We start from the raw sequence: 17,607 nt of genomic DNA, 5'->3' as shown, positions 1-17,607 counted from the left end.
ACTGGATCTATTCTCGCCCGTCCACGATGTTGCCCTTTCGGGACGGAAGTCGTGTCTGTCGAGTGACACAATCTCCAGTCGGGTACCTATTGGAAATGGCCACTTTGTGAGCAAGATTTACAAACCATGTTTTTTCTTGGCTACTCGATGCAACTCTTGCCTCCGTCCTGTGCATGTTACCTATAATGGAGCCTTTCGTTTTGCTGGGATGTGCTGAAAGGTAGTGGACTAAGATGTTTTTGCTACTTGGTTTTCGACATCCCATTCCTCACCTCTTCAATCACATTACGGGGAGGGCTTTCTAGCACATTGCCGTTATAAGACTGGACCCATCCTATGAAAGAACAGCAGCGAAGATTACATTATCTGTTCATTCGCAACAGTTCCTTTGTTCCACGGAATGTTGAAGAAAAAGATTTCCATTCAAGCTGTAACAACTAGCTGGTGATTTTTTAAAATGTGGATTATGGTTTTTAGTTTGTTCAGTGTGTTCTCTTTTTTTGTTGTAAAAAATTGCAAAATATCCAGTACTCTGTTTTTCATGTTGTTGTGAAAAGGAACTACGTAGACTAAAGGTACAACAAACTTTCGCTTCTATTTCTTTTTTTTTGTCGTTTTCAAGGAGAGATCCTGAACATCATCACCCGAACCGTTGCCAAGTGGTTTCGGGTGATGATGTTCAGGATCGTCAGGTGTTTATCACTGTTCGATCACTCTCCTGACGATGAACACCTGGCTAATCACTGATCGGCCAGGACTGAATCCAGCTTGCTCCGTTGAGCGTTCATTCTTCGCGATGTTTTAAAAGTCGATCGACTATAATCGCATCCAAAATCTAGTACATAACAATTAGAAAATATTTGAATGTTGCGGATATGATGTATAAGATGTATAATAAAATTCGTGAAGGGGCTGCTAACTTTGAAGAAAAAAATCACTCTGTTTCTGTTGAAATTTGTCTTGTCAGATTCTGAATGATGCAGTTTTTCTGTCAACAAACGGATAACGCTCTCGGGTTGGTGCACTAACCGATCAAGTGAAGGTACATTTGGAGAATAGTTAAAGGTCAGCGCATCGTTTTTTTTTATTTCCTCGAGGTTACTTAAAGCTACAGGCGTAAGAATGCATACATCTTAATGTATTGGAAAAATCCTTTGGCTCTCATCGGAGCTGATGTTACAGAGCAGATGTGATGATACCGATAACTGGCGTTAAAGAAACACCACATAAAATACCGTAGAACCATGAGATCACTTAAAATATTGAAAAAAAAAACTTTCTTGTATTTTCATTGAAGGTAGCATTACAAAAGCTCTGTTATTCTGACGACAACTGGTGTGAAGGCAACAGCACATACAATACCTAACATTAGCGCTATAGCGGCTGCCATTCCACTGATTTTCTTCAGCGTATACATAGAGCGCTAATGTTAGGTATTGTATGTGGTATTGCCTTCACACCAGTTATCGCCAGAATAACAGAACTTTTGTAATGCTACCTTCAATGAAAATACGAAAAACTCTTTTTTTTTCAATATTTTAAGTGATCTCATGGTTCTACGGTATTTTATGCAGTGTTTCTTTGACGCCAGTTATCGGTATCATACATAACAAAAGAACAGATTTTAGGTAATACACCAACGCGTGGAAGCTACTCATTTTTCGTCATTTTGATCTGCAACATATTGAAAACAAATGCTACTGATGTAATCTGCTGAATCTTTAAAGTACGCTCAAACTGGTGCGGAAATGGAGACGCACTCTTCCTTCTTAAAGGAACGAATCTGGGGTGGTACGGATTCCAGGTGGGTAGTTTTTATACGGAGTCGTAGATTGTGGGAAAGAGGATTTGAGCACTCCAGCCTTGTGCATGCGCCGCATTTTCCAGGCCGTTTTTTACGGCAATTAGGAAGAAATGGACGGAATCAACCTCCTCCCCATAATCTACGACCCCGTATTAGCATAACTCACCTGAAACCAGCACCACCCCAAATTAGTGGGGTGATGCCCTTAAGTTCAGCTTCATTATGAAGGTGTGTGTTTAAAGAGGGTTGTCGGATTTTCGAGCAACATGTCTCGGCAGCGATGGAGCGTGTCCTGTGGAGATTCACTATCGCTGCTACCTATGTCACAAACGTGACCATAGATCATAAAAATAAAGAACTAAAGGAACTATTTACTCTCGGTGAGAATGCTCAAACAAAGAGCATTCGAATAACAGGCAATTAATGAAAGTTGCACTCTCGCGCAGCTGGGTGGGCAAAAACTACTCGAGCACAATCAGATTGGGAGAGCGACATTGTGCCAACAACAAACAAAGAGGTTGGACAGTACAGTCCAACCGTGTTATTGCTCAAAGCAACGTTCATCCAATAAGCATCTCTTTAAGTCCTTGCTCATTCCTTATGTACGTCTGCATGTTTTTATATACCTCGATTTTTCTGTGGTTTATTTCCATTTACTCGTTTTGTTGTTCGTGTACTGCATCTTATTGGCACTGTTTGTGTAATGTGCCTTATTCGCATTATTCGCTTGTACATTATACTGTGCTTATAAATTCTTTGACAAACGTTCAATTACCCAAGTTTGAGGCAAACTGACGTGGCATTCCCAAAAACAACTGAACCACCGTTAGCTCAATTGGTGCATCATGTTACCTTTACGTTTGCATTTCTCAATACCGCCTCAGTTGAAACTTGGGAAAATATTTCTCTTGCATCTCAAGCATCCTCTTATTTTTACACCGGTTGAACATAATTTTCTGAGCATCATCAGTTGAAAAAATTATATTTCAATCCGACCAAACCAAAAAAGGCAACATCTCTCAAAACAAGGAAAAGAGTTTTGACTAGGCACTTCAATACATTAACGCAACTTTTGACAAAACATGCGAAATTGGAAAGCAACGTCAATCTACAGGATAGGGAAGCATGCAACGCAGCACTAAAGCAAGTCCAGAATGCTATAGTGGAGATTAAAACCCTTCAAGCAATCTTTGAAGGAACCTTATACGGATTCACGGACAAAGTGGACAAAATATCGGAACCCCTCACCAAGGAAGAAGAGGATAAAATGTCCGAATATATTGCTAACGCAGAGGGACTTATCGCCAGTACTTCTGACCTGCTTCTTAAGTTGGAAATGACCAGAGCTAGTCTAGCGTCTCATAACCCTACATCTCCAACACATATTGGATCTCATCCTTCACTAAAAATTTCTGCAGCCAAGATAGAACTGTCGAGGATACCAATACCGGAGTTCAACGGCAAAAGCTGGCAATGGGACAGCTTCTGGGAGCTACTCAACGCTACGGTGTATTATCTACCGCTTTCCAATTTGCAAAAATTCAACTCCCTTTTGAGAGCATTAAAAGGAAAAGCCCGTGAATCAGTAACTCGTTTTCAAATCACTTCTGAAAACTATCTACTAGCAGTACAGCATTTGAAGGAGAGATGCGGCAACGTCCAGAATATAATCACTGGACTACATCGACAGCTAGAGCATTGCAGTGCTAGGAGCCCACAAATAAGGGACCAGCGAAAACTGCATGATCAACTGTCGGCAATTACCACACAACTCGAAAGCAAAGGCGAACCTCTCGATAGTCCATGGCTGCCATCAAAATTTCTTTCTAAATTTACAGAAAGGATTCAACGCAGCACGCTTAAAAAACTCTCTCTCTGCCCCAATTAGGACCTGGACATTAAAGAAATTGATGACAACAATTGACATTGTCATAAAACGCGAAGAAGAAATTGAACTGCAATTGCCAAAGAGGATAGAGCGTTCACAACTTCTAAGCAAAACTACAAAGGAACCGGAGTTTCAAATCAAAAGGCGGACTCGCTTTTGTTTCTACTGCAATAGCAAAGAACACTAATCCACAAAATGCACAAAAATCGCGGCAACTAAAGCACGATTAGAACACTCAAAGAAGGCAAACCCTTGCATTGGGTGCGGATCAAAGTCCCATATCTATGCCGATTGCAAAAGCAAGGGCTGCATAAATTGTGGAAAAAAGCATCATACGTTTACATGCTTCAAGACTGCACCACTCAAGCCCCCTCAAGCCCCCTCAACAAGGTTCTGTTTCAAATGCAAAAAAGGAACAAAGGAAGAAGCCGTCACATGCACGGCAGAACTTCACAAGGTGCGAGGGGCAAAGCACACACGTTACGGAGGGCTCAATACCCAATCTCACAGTAATGAGAATAGAGGACACCTCCAACAAAACCCAACAAGGGAAGATATTCCTTTTGACAGGAACCTTGAAGGCACAGCATCCAAAGACACAAAAACTCATTACGCTTCGGATACTCTTGGATACAGGTGCAGATCGAAGATTTATTGATATTAAACTTGCCAAGGAACTTGAATTACCTAGTCAAGACACTGATGCTATGGAACTACAAACCTTTAGAGCACAAACCTCCAAGGAAATTCAGTGCTCCTAAACATGTCTGAATGTATGGGACTCTGAAGGAAAGCAATATAAACTTCGCGTCTACACTCACGACAACCTTACGAAGGGCTTCACTCAAGGAAAATTAGGGAAAGAAGACCCACAATTCATTCATCAACAACAAATAAAACTTAGCACTCCATGCGAGGAAAACACTACACCTCCAGAAATATTGGTTGGACAACGTATGAATGATAAAATCCAGCATGGAAATCAAATCCACACCTCAGTAAATTACATGGAATGTCATGACTATGAAGATCCATGGGAACGTCACTGGAACATTCAGTCTCATGATGTAGAAAAGGAGTTCTGTGGTCCCGAGAATTAAGAAAAAGCTAATATAAACGCACAAGTACTGAAAAACTTCAACAACTCTATTGCCAGGCGAAATGCTGGTTATGTTCTTCGACTTCTCTTTAAGGGAGATCATGAATACCTTCCAGACAATAAAGTATTAGCGCTCCACCGACTGCGAAGCATGCCTCGCAAATATCAACAAGAACCACATATTCTTCAGCAATATCACAGCATCTTTCAAGACCAACTTACTGAAAATATCCTCGAAAAAGTGGACGAGAACAAAGACACAGTTGGGAATATCAAGCACTATCTTCCACATCAACCCGTGTTCACCCCACAGAAATGAAACTACGAAATTAAGAGTAGTGTTTGATGCATCCGCGCATTATAAAAACTGTCCTTCACTCAATGATATTCTCCATCAAGGACCAACCATACCGCCTAAGCTGCACGGAATTCTTCTACGTTTCCGCACTGCAAAATACGTTCTTCTATCAGACGTGGAGAAGGCATTTCTTCAAGCACATCTTCACCAAGACGACAGAGATTTTGCAAGATGCTTATGGACCAGAGATATTACCAAACCATTGACAAATGATAATCTAGTGGCATACAGATTTGCCAGAGTCACCTTTGAGATCAATGCTTCACCATTTCTTCACAGCGCAACAATCCTCTTCCACTTGAGCAACTATATCAATAATGACGGATTAGCTCGAGAAATTTCGTCTTATCTGTATGTCGATAAATTATTTGTTGGAGCAGAAACAATTTTTGAGAACGTACAAAAATATAAAGAGCTAAAATCTATCTTTAACGACCTCAAGATGAACGTAAGAGCATTTGTCACGAACCACACGGACATCATGGATGCAATATCCACAAAGGATCGTTCTTCAAATCTGTGCCCTAAGGTACTTGGAATCTATTGGGATTCTATAGCCGACAACTTCTTATTATCGATTAAGCTGCCTACGATAGAATTTGTTGGCAAAAGAACCGTTGCTCAACAAATTGCTTCCATCTATGACCCACTGGGATAGTTCATACCACTCCTGTTCAAAGCAAAACGTTTCCAACAACTTTTGTGGAAGGAGCAATATGATCGGGATGAACTACTCAATGAAGAACATATACGTTAGTGGAACCTCATTATAACGAAAATCCAACTTCCATAAAAATGTGTCGTGGAAAGTCACACTCGACAACTCCGCAACGTGTACACTGGTAACCTATTCAGACGCTAGTGGAATTGCTACGACAGCATGTACTCATCTCACTAGCCAAAGGGAATCCACTTTTCTCGTGGCTAAATCTAAGGTTACGGACAGTAAACGACCAACCACGGTACCGAAACAGGAAATAATAACCATTGGAGCACGACTTACCTTCAATACCTTCCTAAGCTTAAAATCTTCAATAAGCATAAACAAAGTCAATTTCTAAGGGTTCGAGAATCGTCTTAAATTGGCCGAAAGGTTCTCTGGATCATCATGAAAGAAGACCCTACGTCAAAAATCGCATACGCGAGATACGCGACATTGTTCTGTCATTAGAGCGTAGGGAAGTTGGAGTGGAATTTGCCTATATCGACATAAAATGGAATCCTGCAGACATTGGAACACGAGGAGCTTCCAATTATGAATTCGTGTTTCATATGTGGTGGGATGGTTATCCTCTTGGGAAAATTCACAATGACGGGTTTACATCCACTCTCTTTTCCCTTGTTAAAAATGCGGAATTACAAAATGATATTCTACTGAACGTAGAAGCGAATGTTATAAAAGCACACACAACGACTGATAACGTCGAAGAAATGCTTGATCTAACAAGGTACAATACTAAAACCAAGTCACTGAGGATCTTAGCCCAGTGATGAAATCTCTGAGAAGCATTACAACTCATCTAAAAGGCCCACTGCAGGAAAGGCTCCGAGATTCTTTACCCTGCCTAGTTCGACAAGCAGAGGATCAAGAGCTCACCGCTACTGACATACTAGCATACTCGTCAGAAATCAGCAGCAGGTACACCTCAATTCTCAGTACAAGAAGCAGTTGTCAAACAACTTGAATCTGAAAGAAGAGGAAAATCATGTGTTTAGAGTATGTGGACATCCTAATAAATCCAATTTAAACATTATAGCAAAAAATCCCATCCTTATTGTTGCAAATACGGAGCTGTGTCGTCTTATTATTCTCGAAGCACATCATAACAGTACAGGACATACAATAGCAGAAGTTCGACAACAGTACTGGATTCCACGGCTTCGAGAACAAGTGAAGAAATGCATGCGGTCTTGTGTCCCCTCTCAAAAAATGAATAATCTACCATATAGATATTCGAAATGGCCGATCTTCCACAAGGAGAGTAACAAAAACACGCGCGTTTGAAAATATAGGACTGGACTATTTCGGCCCTGTAACCGTCTATGATGATCATAAGGAACGTACAAACGTTTATAGATGCATATTCACATGTTACGTAACTCTCCTCATCTATCTGGAAATCGTATCTGACGGAACCACTGAGAAGTTTCTGAACGCATTTCGTTGATTCGTAGCTCGTAGAGGAAAACCACACCTAGTTACCTGTGACAATGCACCAACCTTTACATTGGTAAGTCAAATCTTGAACGATTCTCTAACCGATACTTCAACCAATGAAGACATAGTTCGTAATATGAGCAATCAGATGATCGAATGGAAGCATAACATTCCTTATTCACTTTGGAAAGGCGGCTTCTACGAAAGTCTCATAAAATCAGTCAAACAAGCCCTATTCAAGGCGATTAGAAGACGCATTTCAACAATAGAGCAGCTGCACACATTCCTCGTAGAAATCGAAGGATGTCTTGATGTCTGTAGGTCTCTCACCTACCAAAAAGACGATATCAACGATGCTTTTCTACCTTTCCGTCGGATAGATTTCGTGTAAAGCAAAATGGAAATGACTCTTCCGTTTAATTTCTCAGAAGGAGAAAGGGCAGATCCCATCTTCCTACCTCCCTCGGAAGCATAACAATTCGAAACCAGACTACAAACTTAAAAAGCATTGCTTCCTACACTCTAACAGAACGTTTCTGGGAAAAATGGAAAAACTATTTAACAGCTCTTCAAGAGCAACATCGCTGAACCATTGACGGTAAACGAGGAAACGCTTACGAAGTCCGGGAAGGTGAAATAGTTCTTATAACGGACGGTCCACAAAAAAAGAATCACTAGAAAACCTCGTTTTACGAAAGAATACCGTCAGAACAACGGTATTATCTACGGATTGACCACAAAAAGATCATCGATAACGTGGCCTACAACACTATATCCAAAGATGGCCCTCACTTTGGTTGTCATCTCGTTTGTCAAGGGAAAATTCCAAGAGAGAAACCAAAAACGACTCAGAATTATCCCCACCCGAATTATGCCACAGAATGCAAAAAACAACAACAAGGTTATACCTTTATGCCCCACAGGCACAAGAATATGAATTACGCGTTAACAATTATTGCGTAAGGGAGAAGTCACCTCCACTACATAAACTTACGCTTGCCACCAGAAGAAGTACTTTACGACTTTGAAGTAAACTGGAAAATACGCATAGGAGATAGTCCCACCACAGTTGAAACGGCTTGTTCAGCACTACCTTTCTGCCCTGCAATAAACTGCACTGTGTATGCCGCCAATATTTTAAACCCCGAATGTTGGCCCTTGTGGCAATAGCAGGGTTAGGTATAACACTATACCTTCTCATTGCCATCTGTTACACCCTTTGTTACATACCAGTTACAGTTGGCCGACTATTCCGCATCATCATTGCGGCAATAGACAAAATACTTGACTTAATGGTACTCTTCATATGGTGTTGCTGTCAGCGGACTACTCTCTGGGTTCTCCATAGAGGAAAACAGCAACATCCAAACCGAATTCTGCAAGCATTAGCCATATGCAGCTTCTTGCAAGAAACTGTAGCATGCCAGGAGGTGAACATTTTTCAACATCACCTGCAAAACTGTCGAACCACAACAGAAAAAGCAGCTGTAAAGTAGAAGTAGCCTCAGTGGTAAAGATGACCCCTTCAAAAAAGACGTGTGCATAAGTTTCCAGAGAAACAACTGTATCGTACTAAGAACGCGTCTTCGGTGGGATAATCTGCGACTGCATACCGGTAACGTATACCCCTAATGTGGTACAAAAAAATTATCGACAGTAAAAGGTGCCCAGATATAGGATCATGTACGGGGAACAAGTGTGCTGACATCAACACGACGAGCATATTGCCTGATTCAGCCATCGGCAACCCTTTCCCTTGGATTATTGACTGCATCGAATCATGCGGTGGCCCAAGATGCGACTGTTTCCATCTAAGTTCCGGGTGTTTGTTCTATAGGATATACGCAGTACCAACAGATACCAAGATAACGTCTACGAACTCTTCAAGTGCATACGTTGGAAAGAAGAAGTTAAACTCCGTCTTGAGATAAGTAAAGGCTCTACACTTCACTCGTAAAATGTAAAAGAAATGGAACTAACCAGAGGTGACTTCTTATTGAGTACTAAGAGACCATGGGAGGCAAACTTCATTTCCTTCATAGCTTGCACATTGCTTCGGCACTCCTTCGTTACAACCAATTCAATATATTGAAGATCAGCAGTGCTACGGAAACGTAACGTCGAAAATTCGCTTAAGAACGGATGAAAAACGAAATTCTCAGAAACTAACAGAAGTCCAAGAGCACTAGGTAAATGCAGAAGCATAGTCGCAGTGAAAAGCGAGTACGATTGCTCAAGTTGGTAAGTGTAGTGTAGATAAAGTGCCTTATGCGTGACCATTTCCTATCGATCGCATGTTTATGCGTAATTACGAAGGCTTCGATAGGGACATCTGTTAATTAGCTATTATGTACTCCATCGAAATAATCATGATGCGTACATCTCACTGAGATTCGACTGCGCAATGCGATGTCTTGGTGTTATCGTTACGGCGGTCAAGAATTTGTATTTAACGTAAAAGAATTTAAAGAGCACATTTCTCATCCTACAGTGACGAATTTCTTATCATCACTCAAAAAAGCAATGATGATTTTGATACTGTCACTGAGCGAAAAAAAAGCATCTACAGACGCAATTAGGAATAAAATTAGTACAAAGTAGGCGCCACGAGTTGCTAAATAACGGCGCTCAAAGTAATTTTCATGCAACAGAGCTGGCTTTGTAGAGAGAAATTTCTTCTATATTATTACAACGTTTGGCGCTGCTAGCTTCATTAGTTTCTTGAAACCTAGGCAAGAAAAGTCTAACCTTTGCCTCAAATTTTCGAGTTTTTCTCAACTAGCTTTTGAGAGAACCACAACACCTACAGAGGTCATAATTCGCAGTTAAGAGTTTTCTTTGATGCTCAGCTAACTAACTAAATCAGCTCGTTTTTTTATGAAAATGATTCGGTTTATAGAGATTTTTGGATGGTTTAGAAAGATTTTTGCTACCAGAATCTATTTTTATTTTTTTCAGGTAGTTTTCGTTCTTTCAAAAGCTAGTTGAGAAAAATTTGAGAACAATGCTAAATTTCCCAACTTTTTCTCAAGCTTTCAAAACAAAGGGACCCTGAAAATGATGTTTCAACTCTTTTATAGCGCATCCTCATTTACAAAAGTCGCAACAATTGCCTTCTTCTATTTTCTCTGTATTCGTGCTTATTTCGAGCTAACAAATCTGACCAATCCAAAAATAATCTCCATCCAGGACGTGGTTCTAATCGCTAAAATGACCTCTAAGTGACGCCTATATCTTATCCTGTCTATATGCGGCGGATAGTGGTCTAGATTCAATTTCAGAAAAACTGCTGGTGAGATGTTCTTCTCCGTAATTTTTTTTTCCGGTTTTGCGAAAATCAAGATCGAACTATTCACCGTCTGCAATCATTGTCAATGAGTAAAATTATGTGTAAGAAGTAGAAAATAGTGCGAAAATGCTTTTAGAATGTCATCTGTGTCGGCATTAATTATTTTTTCCATTTTGCAAAAATAGAAAAATTCCGGTAGGGATCGAACTCTCAGCCGTTCGTTTCCATTGCCGTTGAGTATAATTTTTTGTAAATAGTAGCAAATAGAGTGAGAATAGTTTTGAAACGTGTGCTTCAACGTTTCCTACTGTTTTTTTTTCCATTTTGCAAAATAATGGTTTCGGTGGTGATCGAACTTTTGATTATCTTTTTATCAATGTCGAGCAGTAAAATTGTGTTGACGAATACACACTGAGAATTTACTCATTCTTTCAAATTGTATGTTTGCATATGTACTAACACACTTGTAAGCCTTGCAGTAGCGTTTGTGGCATCTATTTCGTGCTAATGCTGCGTGCTTTCACCTAATACACCTAGAGGATATTTTTGGTAAGTAGCCAATGTGATAGAGATCGGTCTTTCTGTAGCATCTTCGGCAATTCGACTGCTCATTAGTTAGTGTTTGTTTATTATCTGAACACGTCATTTACTCTTCACGCCTAATGATAATTATTTATTGGATCTATTTATAGACTAAATCCACTATTTACAGTATCAGGATGTATCACGATATTTCCGCCCTATCTCCTGAGGAGAGCTTTATATGTTTAAATGAGGTTAACTCCGAACCAGGACTTTCAGCCGAGTGGCCAACAAGACAAAAACGCGGAGAGATGCATGGCTCACTTCTTCACCTACGACAACGAAAGCTGCACTCTCAGATCAATCGAGTACACTGCTGAACGTAGTAGTTCTGGGGTCATTTCTGCAGATTATGCGGCTCCCACTACTGATAAGGGCCTTCTTTCTTGCTAACACTTTTTCTAGTCTATTTATGAGTTCTATTGAAATTCAATGTTACCTGCAATCAAATTATTTCTGCTCAGAATTGTGTTGTGAGACGAAGGCGGCAGAGGACCCGTGAGTGCGAACAACAGTAACATGTGGAGTTGATCGAACAGTCTCTCCGCTCGAAGTCCTTGCTGCTCGAAACAGAAGAATAACAGCATTTGTTAGATATGCAAAGTGCAATGAATATCTTCCTGTGTTGTCTTTTCGCTGCACATTGTTCTACACCTCCATACAAGCTACCTGAAACACATAGTATTACAGAAACTCTACAGAATACTAAAACAAAATATTCTAACCGTGCCTAGATCAGTGCAACGAGAAGTTGAATGCTCCTTTTTCTCGACTATTATTCTTGATCTTTTCCTACCTGGCACACGTCACCCGACATCATGGGCATGTAATCAAAATAACCATACAATTCTGGTTATTATTAATTCTATTGGGGCGGGTGTAGTGTACCGGCTAGAGGTTCCGCTTCCTGCACGATTGATTGGAGGTTCGAATCTGCCTTAGTGCTCACCAAGCCATTCATCCCTCCGGGGTCGATAAATTGGTACCAGACTTGTCTGAGAGGATAAATACACGGACTTGACACATCGGTTAGCCACCGCAAATCCTTGTATGGACCAGTTACATGTTCGTAAACCTCAAGCGATTTTGAATTGAAGTGATCGTGGGGGCGCATCCCAAACGGATTGATTAATGTCAGACACTTTATCCTTTATCCTTTATTGATTCTATTGATATCGCTATATTACATTATATACTTTTATTTTACTTATAGCGCTACTATTTATTATTTATTTATTATTTTATATTATTTTAATTTATTTATTAAGCAATCATTTTTTTACTTCTTTTTATCATACCTAATTTTTGGTTGCTATATGAGCGGCTACACTAGTAATAATCAGATAGGGTGTCGTTTCCAGGAGGGTGTTTTTCCCAACTACACGCTTGACCCTGCTCTTTACCGTTGCCCTGCGAAAAGAGCCGGGCCGCGCACTCTGATAGAAAATAAAGAATCTCAAATAGCTTTGAAAACAATATCATTCAACTCAAAATGCTGTGACGAACTTATTTTTTAGTAAGTTAAAGAACATGTCACTGATGTAGTTGTATAAAATCTATCCGAAAGTCATTCCTTCCTATTATGGAAGGCTATGAATGGCCGGCGTTACAAGAAAGCGAGTAAATCTATTCAGAGGAAAAGTTGCTTTATAAACTAAAGCACATTATGTGTTTTAAGAGTTCTGCCTATATTTTTTCATTTTGAACTCTGTTCTGGAGATTAACTGAAGTGTAAATAGAGATGAAGTGAAAGGATAAGGAGAAAAAGTGAGATTCTCCTATTCTAGTGTAGAAACAAAGTTCTTCTGTCGAAAAAATCTGGCGTAGTTGTGCTTAATCGCGATTTAGTTGGCTGTTTTGACAACTTTTTTCCTTGCAACAAAGGTTCAAAGTAAGGACAGAGCAGAATTTTACAGAATAATCAAAATCGCACAAATGTTGCGAAACTTAGTTACCCGACTACGTCAACTCTCTCCGGTTCCACTCCAGCTATCTCACGTTCTCTTGAACTCTCTCTTCAAAGTTCTTTGCAACTTTCCCTCACAGTACTTGTTTGCTATCGAATTCGCGTCTATATTTAGCCTTTGATGAAGTTTATCACCCACTTTAGGCTGCACTTTCAAGCAACCCGACTCCAAGATATAGCCGTACAGCTTGCTCCACTGTCCGCACAGGTCTCGCACCCTCTCAGGAATATGGCCCCTATCAAAGGGACTTTGGACATGCAGCACAAACTGAATGCTACACCTATACGCTACATTTCTCAACGATGTAACACCGAGAGATTCAGCGCTGGGCTCCTCCCCGTTCACTCGCCGTTACTAAGGGAATCCTTGTTAGTTTCTTTTCCTCCGCTAAATGATATGCTTAAGTTCAGCGGGTAATCACGCTTGAGCTCAGGTTGCATTGCAAATGACACATCCACATGGCGAACATCGTTATCCTTCACATTGTCTCCGTTCAAACGCTCATAAGTCGCGAGAGCGATTAAACAGTGAACAACGATATGTTCATGTCATACAGTATGCACCGCTGTCATACGTTAGTAAACTAGCCAACTAACGTACTGAAGAACAGCGTGCACATGTCGCACGTGTGTTCTTCACTTAAACGGGAATTGCTGAACGCGTGCAATGTGTAGAACAAGTACCGTTCGACAAACAGTGTTCAACAATACTCGGTGAGAGTATCGTAACAAGCTGCGCTGTAGTATTATCGTTAACAACCCTGAACCAGACGTGCCGATGCGCTATGCGTTCAAAATTTCACCACTCTAAGCGTCTGCAATTCGTGGTAAATAACGCAGCTAGCTGCGTTTTTCATCGATACGCGAATCGATCCATCCATCGCTGAAGCTAGTCGAGTCTAATGTGACGACTAAGATGAAGTCACGATCATCTGCAAACATCAAATGCGGGAAAAAATAATAAATCAACAATTTCATGGGTTTATCTCCAAAAATTTTCCGATGTTCTGACAAATGTGAAAGTTGGAGTCCCTGAACACTCTTTCAACTATAACCTCAGGATATGTTGAGTTCCAAGTATTGATTTTTGCACATATTGGAGGTCATTTTGTTGTTCTTAAAGGCATCATCCCACGAATCTGAGGTGGTATGGATTTCAGGTGGAGTATTCGTATGCGATAGTGGATTATGAAGATTGGGGTGGTTCCGTCCATTTCTTCCTAATTGCCGTAAAAAACAGCCCGGAAGATACGGCTTCGGGCGTTCTGGCGCACTATTTTCTACAAGGAGTTCGACTGGAGCGCGCCAGCCTTGTGCGGCGTCGAACCTTCCGGATCTTTTTCACTTTTTCCAGACTTTTTACGGCAATTACGAAGAAATGGACGGAATAACCCTCCTCTCCATAATCTACTATACCTTATAAGAATACTCCACCTGAAATCTGCACCACCTCAGATTCGTGGGATGATGCCTTTAAACTGTTCTCAAATTTCATTTTTGTGACAAGTCAAGAGCAAGCGACGCTGCTGCGCCGTCATTCACCGTCGCGTTTTCAATATTGATGCGTAATATCGTGCTAACTGAGTTATCGGACTTTGTTAGAAGTATAATACAGATTTAAAAGTGCCGTCGAAAATCTAGAATTTCACACTTTTTCTCTGTGTGCGATTAGTGTAGTGGGGTTAATTTAGTGCCATAATTTGGTATAGCATCAAGAAAAACACTTGTATGCAAAAGTTGCAAATTTCTGTAGGCGTTCTGGTTCTCTCAAAAGCTAGTTGAGAAAAATTCGAAAACTAGAAAAAGCATCCAGTATTTTTCTCAACTAGGTTTCAAAAAAAAACTTCAAAGAAAGTTATCTACCCCATTTGGGTGTTATTTAGAGGTAATTTTATCAACTAACGTAGGTTCTAATAGGAAATGACTGCTGGACTAGTCGGATTTTGTTAGGTTGAAGTATACAGGAATAACGGATTCGAGAAAGGTCGAAAGAGGACAAGCACAAGGACGTTTGACTTACAATGACTTAATCAGCGGGCTGGTGTCATCGCCTGGCGCGATTACCCGCATCTTCCACGAGGTGTGCCGTCCTTGAACATAGCTTTGCCCAAGCTTCTCAATCTCTTGCGATAGATTGCACAGAATCAATCCATTCGTCGCTATTCCATATCCTGCGAAACCTTACGTCTCGTCTGAACTGCTTATCCACGCCGAGTGTCCTCAGGTCCCTTTCACCACCCCTGTCCAGAACTTCCATTTGAGCTAGGTGGCCTCTTCCAGCTCGAACTCAACATATTCCTCAGAACTCGTTGAAAAAGTCGGTTTAGTGGTCTCCTTAACACGTGACCAAAGAAGGGAAAACAACGTCCTGTAGCCACTTTCGATGGCGGTGCAAAGTGTTGATACGTTTCTCAAGTGATCCGCCGGTACATCACATCGATTTCCGCGTAAAGATAGATCTCCGTGCCACAGGCATACCTAGGGCCAAAAGTACCCAAGCAGCCGTTTAAGCAGCTTCCTATCCGTGCAATCAAGCCTCTCCATTGCCATAGATGGTGCTGCTCAAGTCTTTGATCCCTTCATAATGGGGCAAATTGCGGATAGGTACACTTGCAGCTTGAATCCGTTTGTGATGGAGGTCGACCGCATCCATTTCGTTAAGGAGCAAAATGCAGTAATGAACTTAGCGATTTTGTTGAATACCTTTCTCGTGGCGGTCGTCGTTAGCCTATGTAACAGAACTCATCGACGAGTTTGATCGGTTGTCCGTCCACCCTGATTCCCGTTCGAGGTCTCGAATAGATCAGCATCTATTTGCATTTTTCAGGGCCTAGACGTAGTCCATAGATTGTAGCCAGCTTTCGAAACAAGGTTGACAACATGCTGAAGTTCCGTACTACTTTCCACGAATATAACAACATCGTCAGCGTACTCGAGATCGATCAAGGGGCGTCCTGATGGTGCTAGGATGATATCGACAGGACACTGATCTGCTGTTCTCCGCATGATGTCGTCGACAGCGAAGTTGAACAGGAGGAGTCCTGCCACTGCCCCTTGTCTTACTCCAGTTACCACCTCAAACGGTGTTGTGCAACCGGCTTGTGTTCGAACTGCAGCAGTTGTTCGTTGATTCATGTCATTAAGCAAGCGAACGAACTTTCCTGGTACTCCATCGGTGCGGAGCGCCTTGAGAAGACGGCCTCGATGAGGAGAGTTGAAAACGGCTCTAAAGTCCAGAACCGCTAATTGCATTGGCTTGGAATACCGCTGCCAGATTTCGATCACTCTCCTAACGATGAACACCTACTCAATAGTAGATAGGTCAGGACGAAAGCTAGCTTGCTCGCGTGTCTCCAAGAGTCAAGTATCCTTTCGTTTATTCATATTGAACGAATGATGATCTTTGTAATCTAATGAATCCCAGACGGAGGAAGACATTTCAGCATTTCCGCGCTAATCTCTTCATCTCCTCCAGATTTTCCATTCTTCATCCTTTGGATACAGATCCGAACCTCCGACTTGGTCGGTGGTTCCTTGTTAACCACACCTGTCGTTCTATCAGCGTGATCGAGTTTAGGAACTGATCACGCTTGCCGGTTCAACAAGGTCTTGAAGTGATACCTTCAAATTGGAAGGGTTGCCTCACCGACAACTACTCAATTAGCTGTGTTGAGGATTGGAGAACATCTTTTCATTTTGCTGCTATACTGTTTTGGTAAAGCATTGGCTTTCCGCTGGTTCTTGCCTTTTCAAACTCTTTCGCTCTTGATGCCCACTCGTTTTCGCGGTCTTTTTGCAGCTGGCGACGCAACCTCCTTCTCAGACGCTTTTCCTGGCTGAAATCACCAGTGCTGCGGGAATACAGAATTACACGTGTATTTTTGTTCTGCAAATGCATAGACAAACTTCTTCCGCGGCAATCGAACCAGGAACGTTTCCCTGGCAGCGTCCCGGATCCATTTGTGAAAGAACCCGCATCGCAAAGCTTCTTCGTAGTGCGCACTCCAACATGAATGGATACACGTTGGTGGAAATTCCTTCTGCATTTCTCGTCTTCCAGACCTGCTTGTCGTTTTTCAGTTGAAGAGGAACTCCTCGGTTTCTCTTGTGGAACCGTATCGTGAAGCTGAGAAGAACTGGACGGTTGTCAGAGTCGAAAGCAACGTTCCAAACAGCTCTGGACTTTCGGATATCCGACTGAGGAGTGTTTCCCTCCAGAACGTCCAGCTGAAGTTTTAAGAGTTCTCGCCTTCCGCTTGCGCTGCTCCTTAGGCGCTAAAAGGGTTGACCCCTTCACATGAGCTGATGGCATCGATGATTCCTCCTAAACGTGGAAGCGACGATGAGAAACGCCTGTTAACATAAGTCAACCAATCACCGTAAAACGTTTAAGTTGTCTTTTCAAGAGGCTCTATGGTGTTCTGAATGCTAGTTGAGAAAAGTTGAGAATTTTAGGAAATTTT

At 41.4% G+C, this 17,607-nt stretch overlaps 4 protein-coding genes across 4 annotated transcripts; 2 read left to right on the top strand and 2 right to left on the bottom strand.

Annotated features, from left to right (window-relative positions):
- Positions 1 to 26: 26 nt before the first annotated feature.
- On the top strand, positions 27 to 3,692 carry RB195_024891 (uncharacterized protein; the record flags this gene model as incomplete). Its single annotated transcript, XM_064212817.1, has 2 exons — positions 27 to 106; positions 2,852 to 3,692. 2 exons carry the CDS (start codon positions 27 to 29, stop codon positions 3,690 to 3,692), a joined length of 921 nt encoding a protein of 306 aa, XP_064068697.1.
- RB195_024890 (uncharacterized protein) lies at positions 3,072 to 3,692 on the top strand (the record flags this gene model as incomplete). Its single annotated transcript, XM_064212816.1, has 1 exon — positions 3,072 to 3,692. The coding sequence occupies one exon, from the start codon at positions 3,072 to 3,074 to the stop codon at positions 3,690 to 3,692; it is 621 nt and encodes a 206-aa protein (XP_064068698.1).
- Positions 3,693 to 8,633: 4,941 nt separating this feature from the next.
- RB195_024889 (uncharacterized protein) lies at positions 8,634 to 11,765 on the bottom strand (the record flags this gene model as incomplete). The annotated part of the gene is made up of 2 exons (XM_064212815.1): positions 8,634 to 8,758; positions 11,618 to 11,765. 2 exons carry the CDS (start codon positions 11,763 to 11,765, stop codon positions 8,634 to 8,636), a joined length of 273 nt encoding a protein of 90 aa, XP_064068696.1.
- A 4,202-nt stretch (positions 11,766 to 15,967) lies between these two features.
- RB195_024888 (uncharacterized protein) lies at positions 15,968 to 16,396 on the bottom strand (the record flags this gene model as incomplete). The annotated part of the gene is made up of 1 exon (XM_064212814.1): positions 15,968 to 16,396. One exon carries the CDS (start codon positions 16,394 to 16,396, stop codon positions 15,968 to 15,970), a length of 429 nt encoding a protein of 142 aa, XP_064068695.1.
- Positions 16,397 to 17,607: the final 1,211 nt, after the last annotated feature.

Source organism: Necator americanus, chromosome X (genome assembly GCF_031761385.1).
Source record: "Necator americanus strain Aroian chromosome X, whole genome shotgun sequence".
NCBI classification, from domain to species: domain Eukaryota; kingdom Metazoa; phylum Nematoda; class Chromadorea; order Rhabditida; family Ancylostomatidae; genus Necator; species Necator americanus.
Note: the sequence above shows the minus strand (reverse complement) of the source record. Positions and strands in the feature narration are given on the sequence as shown.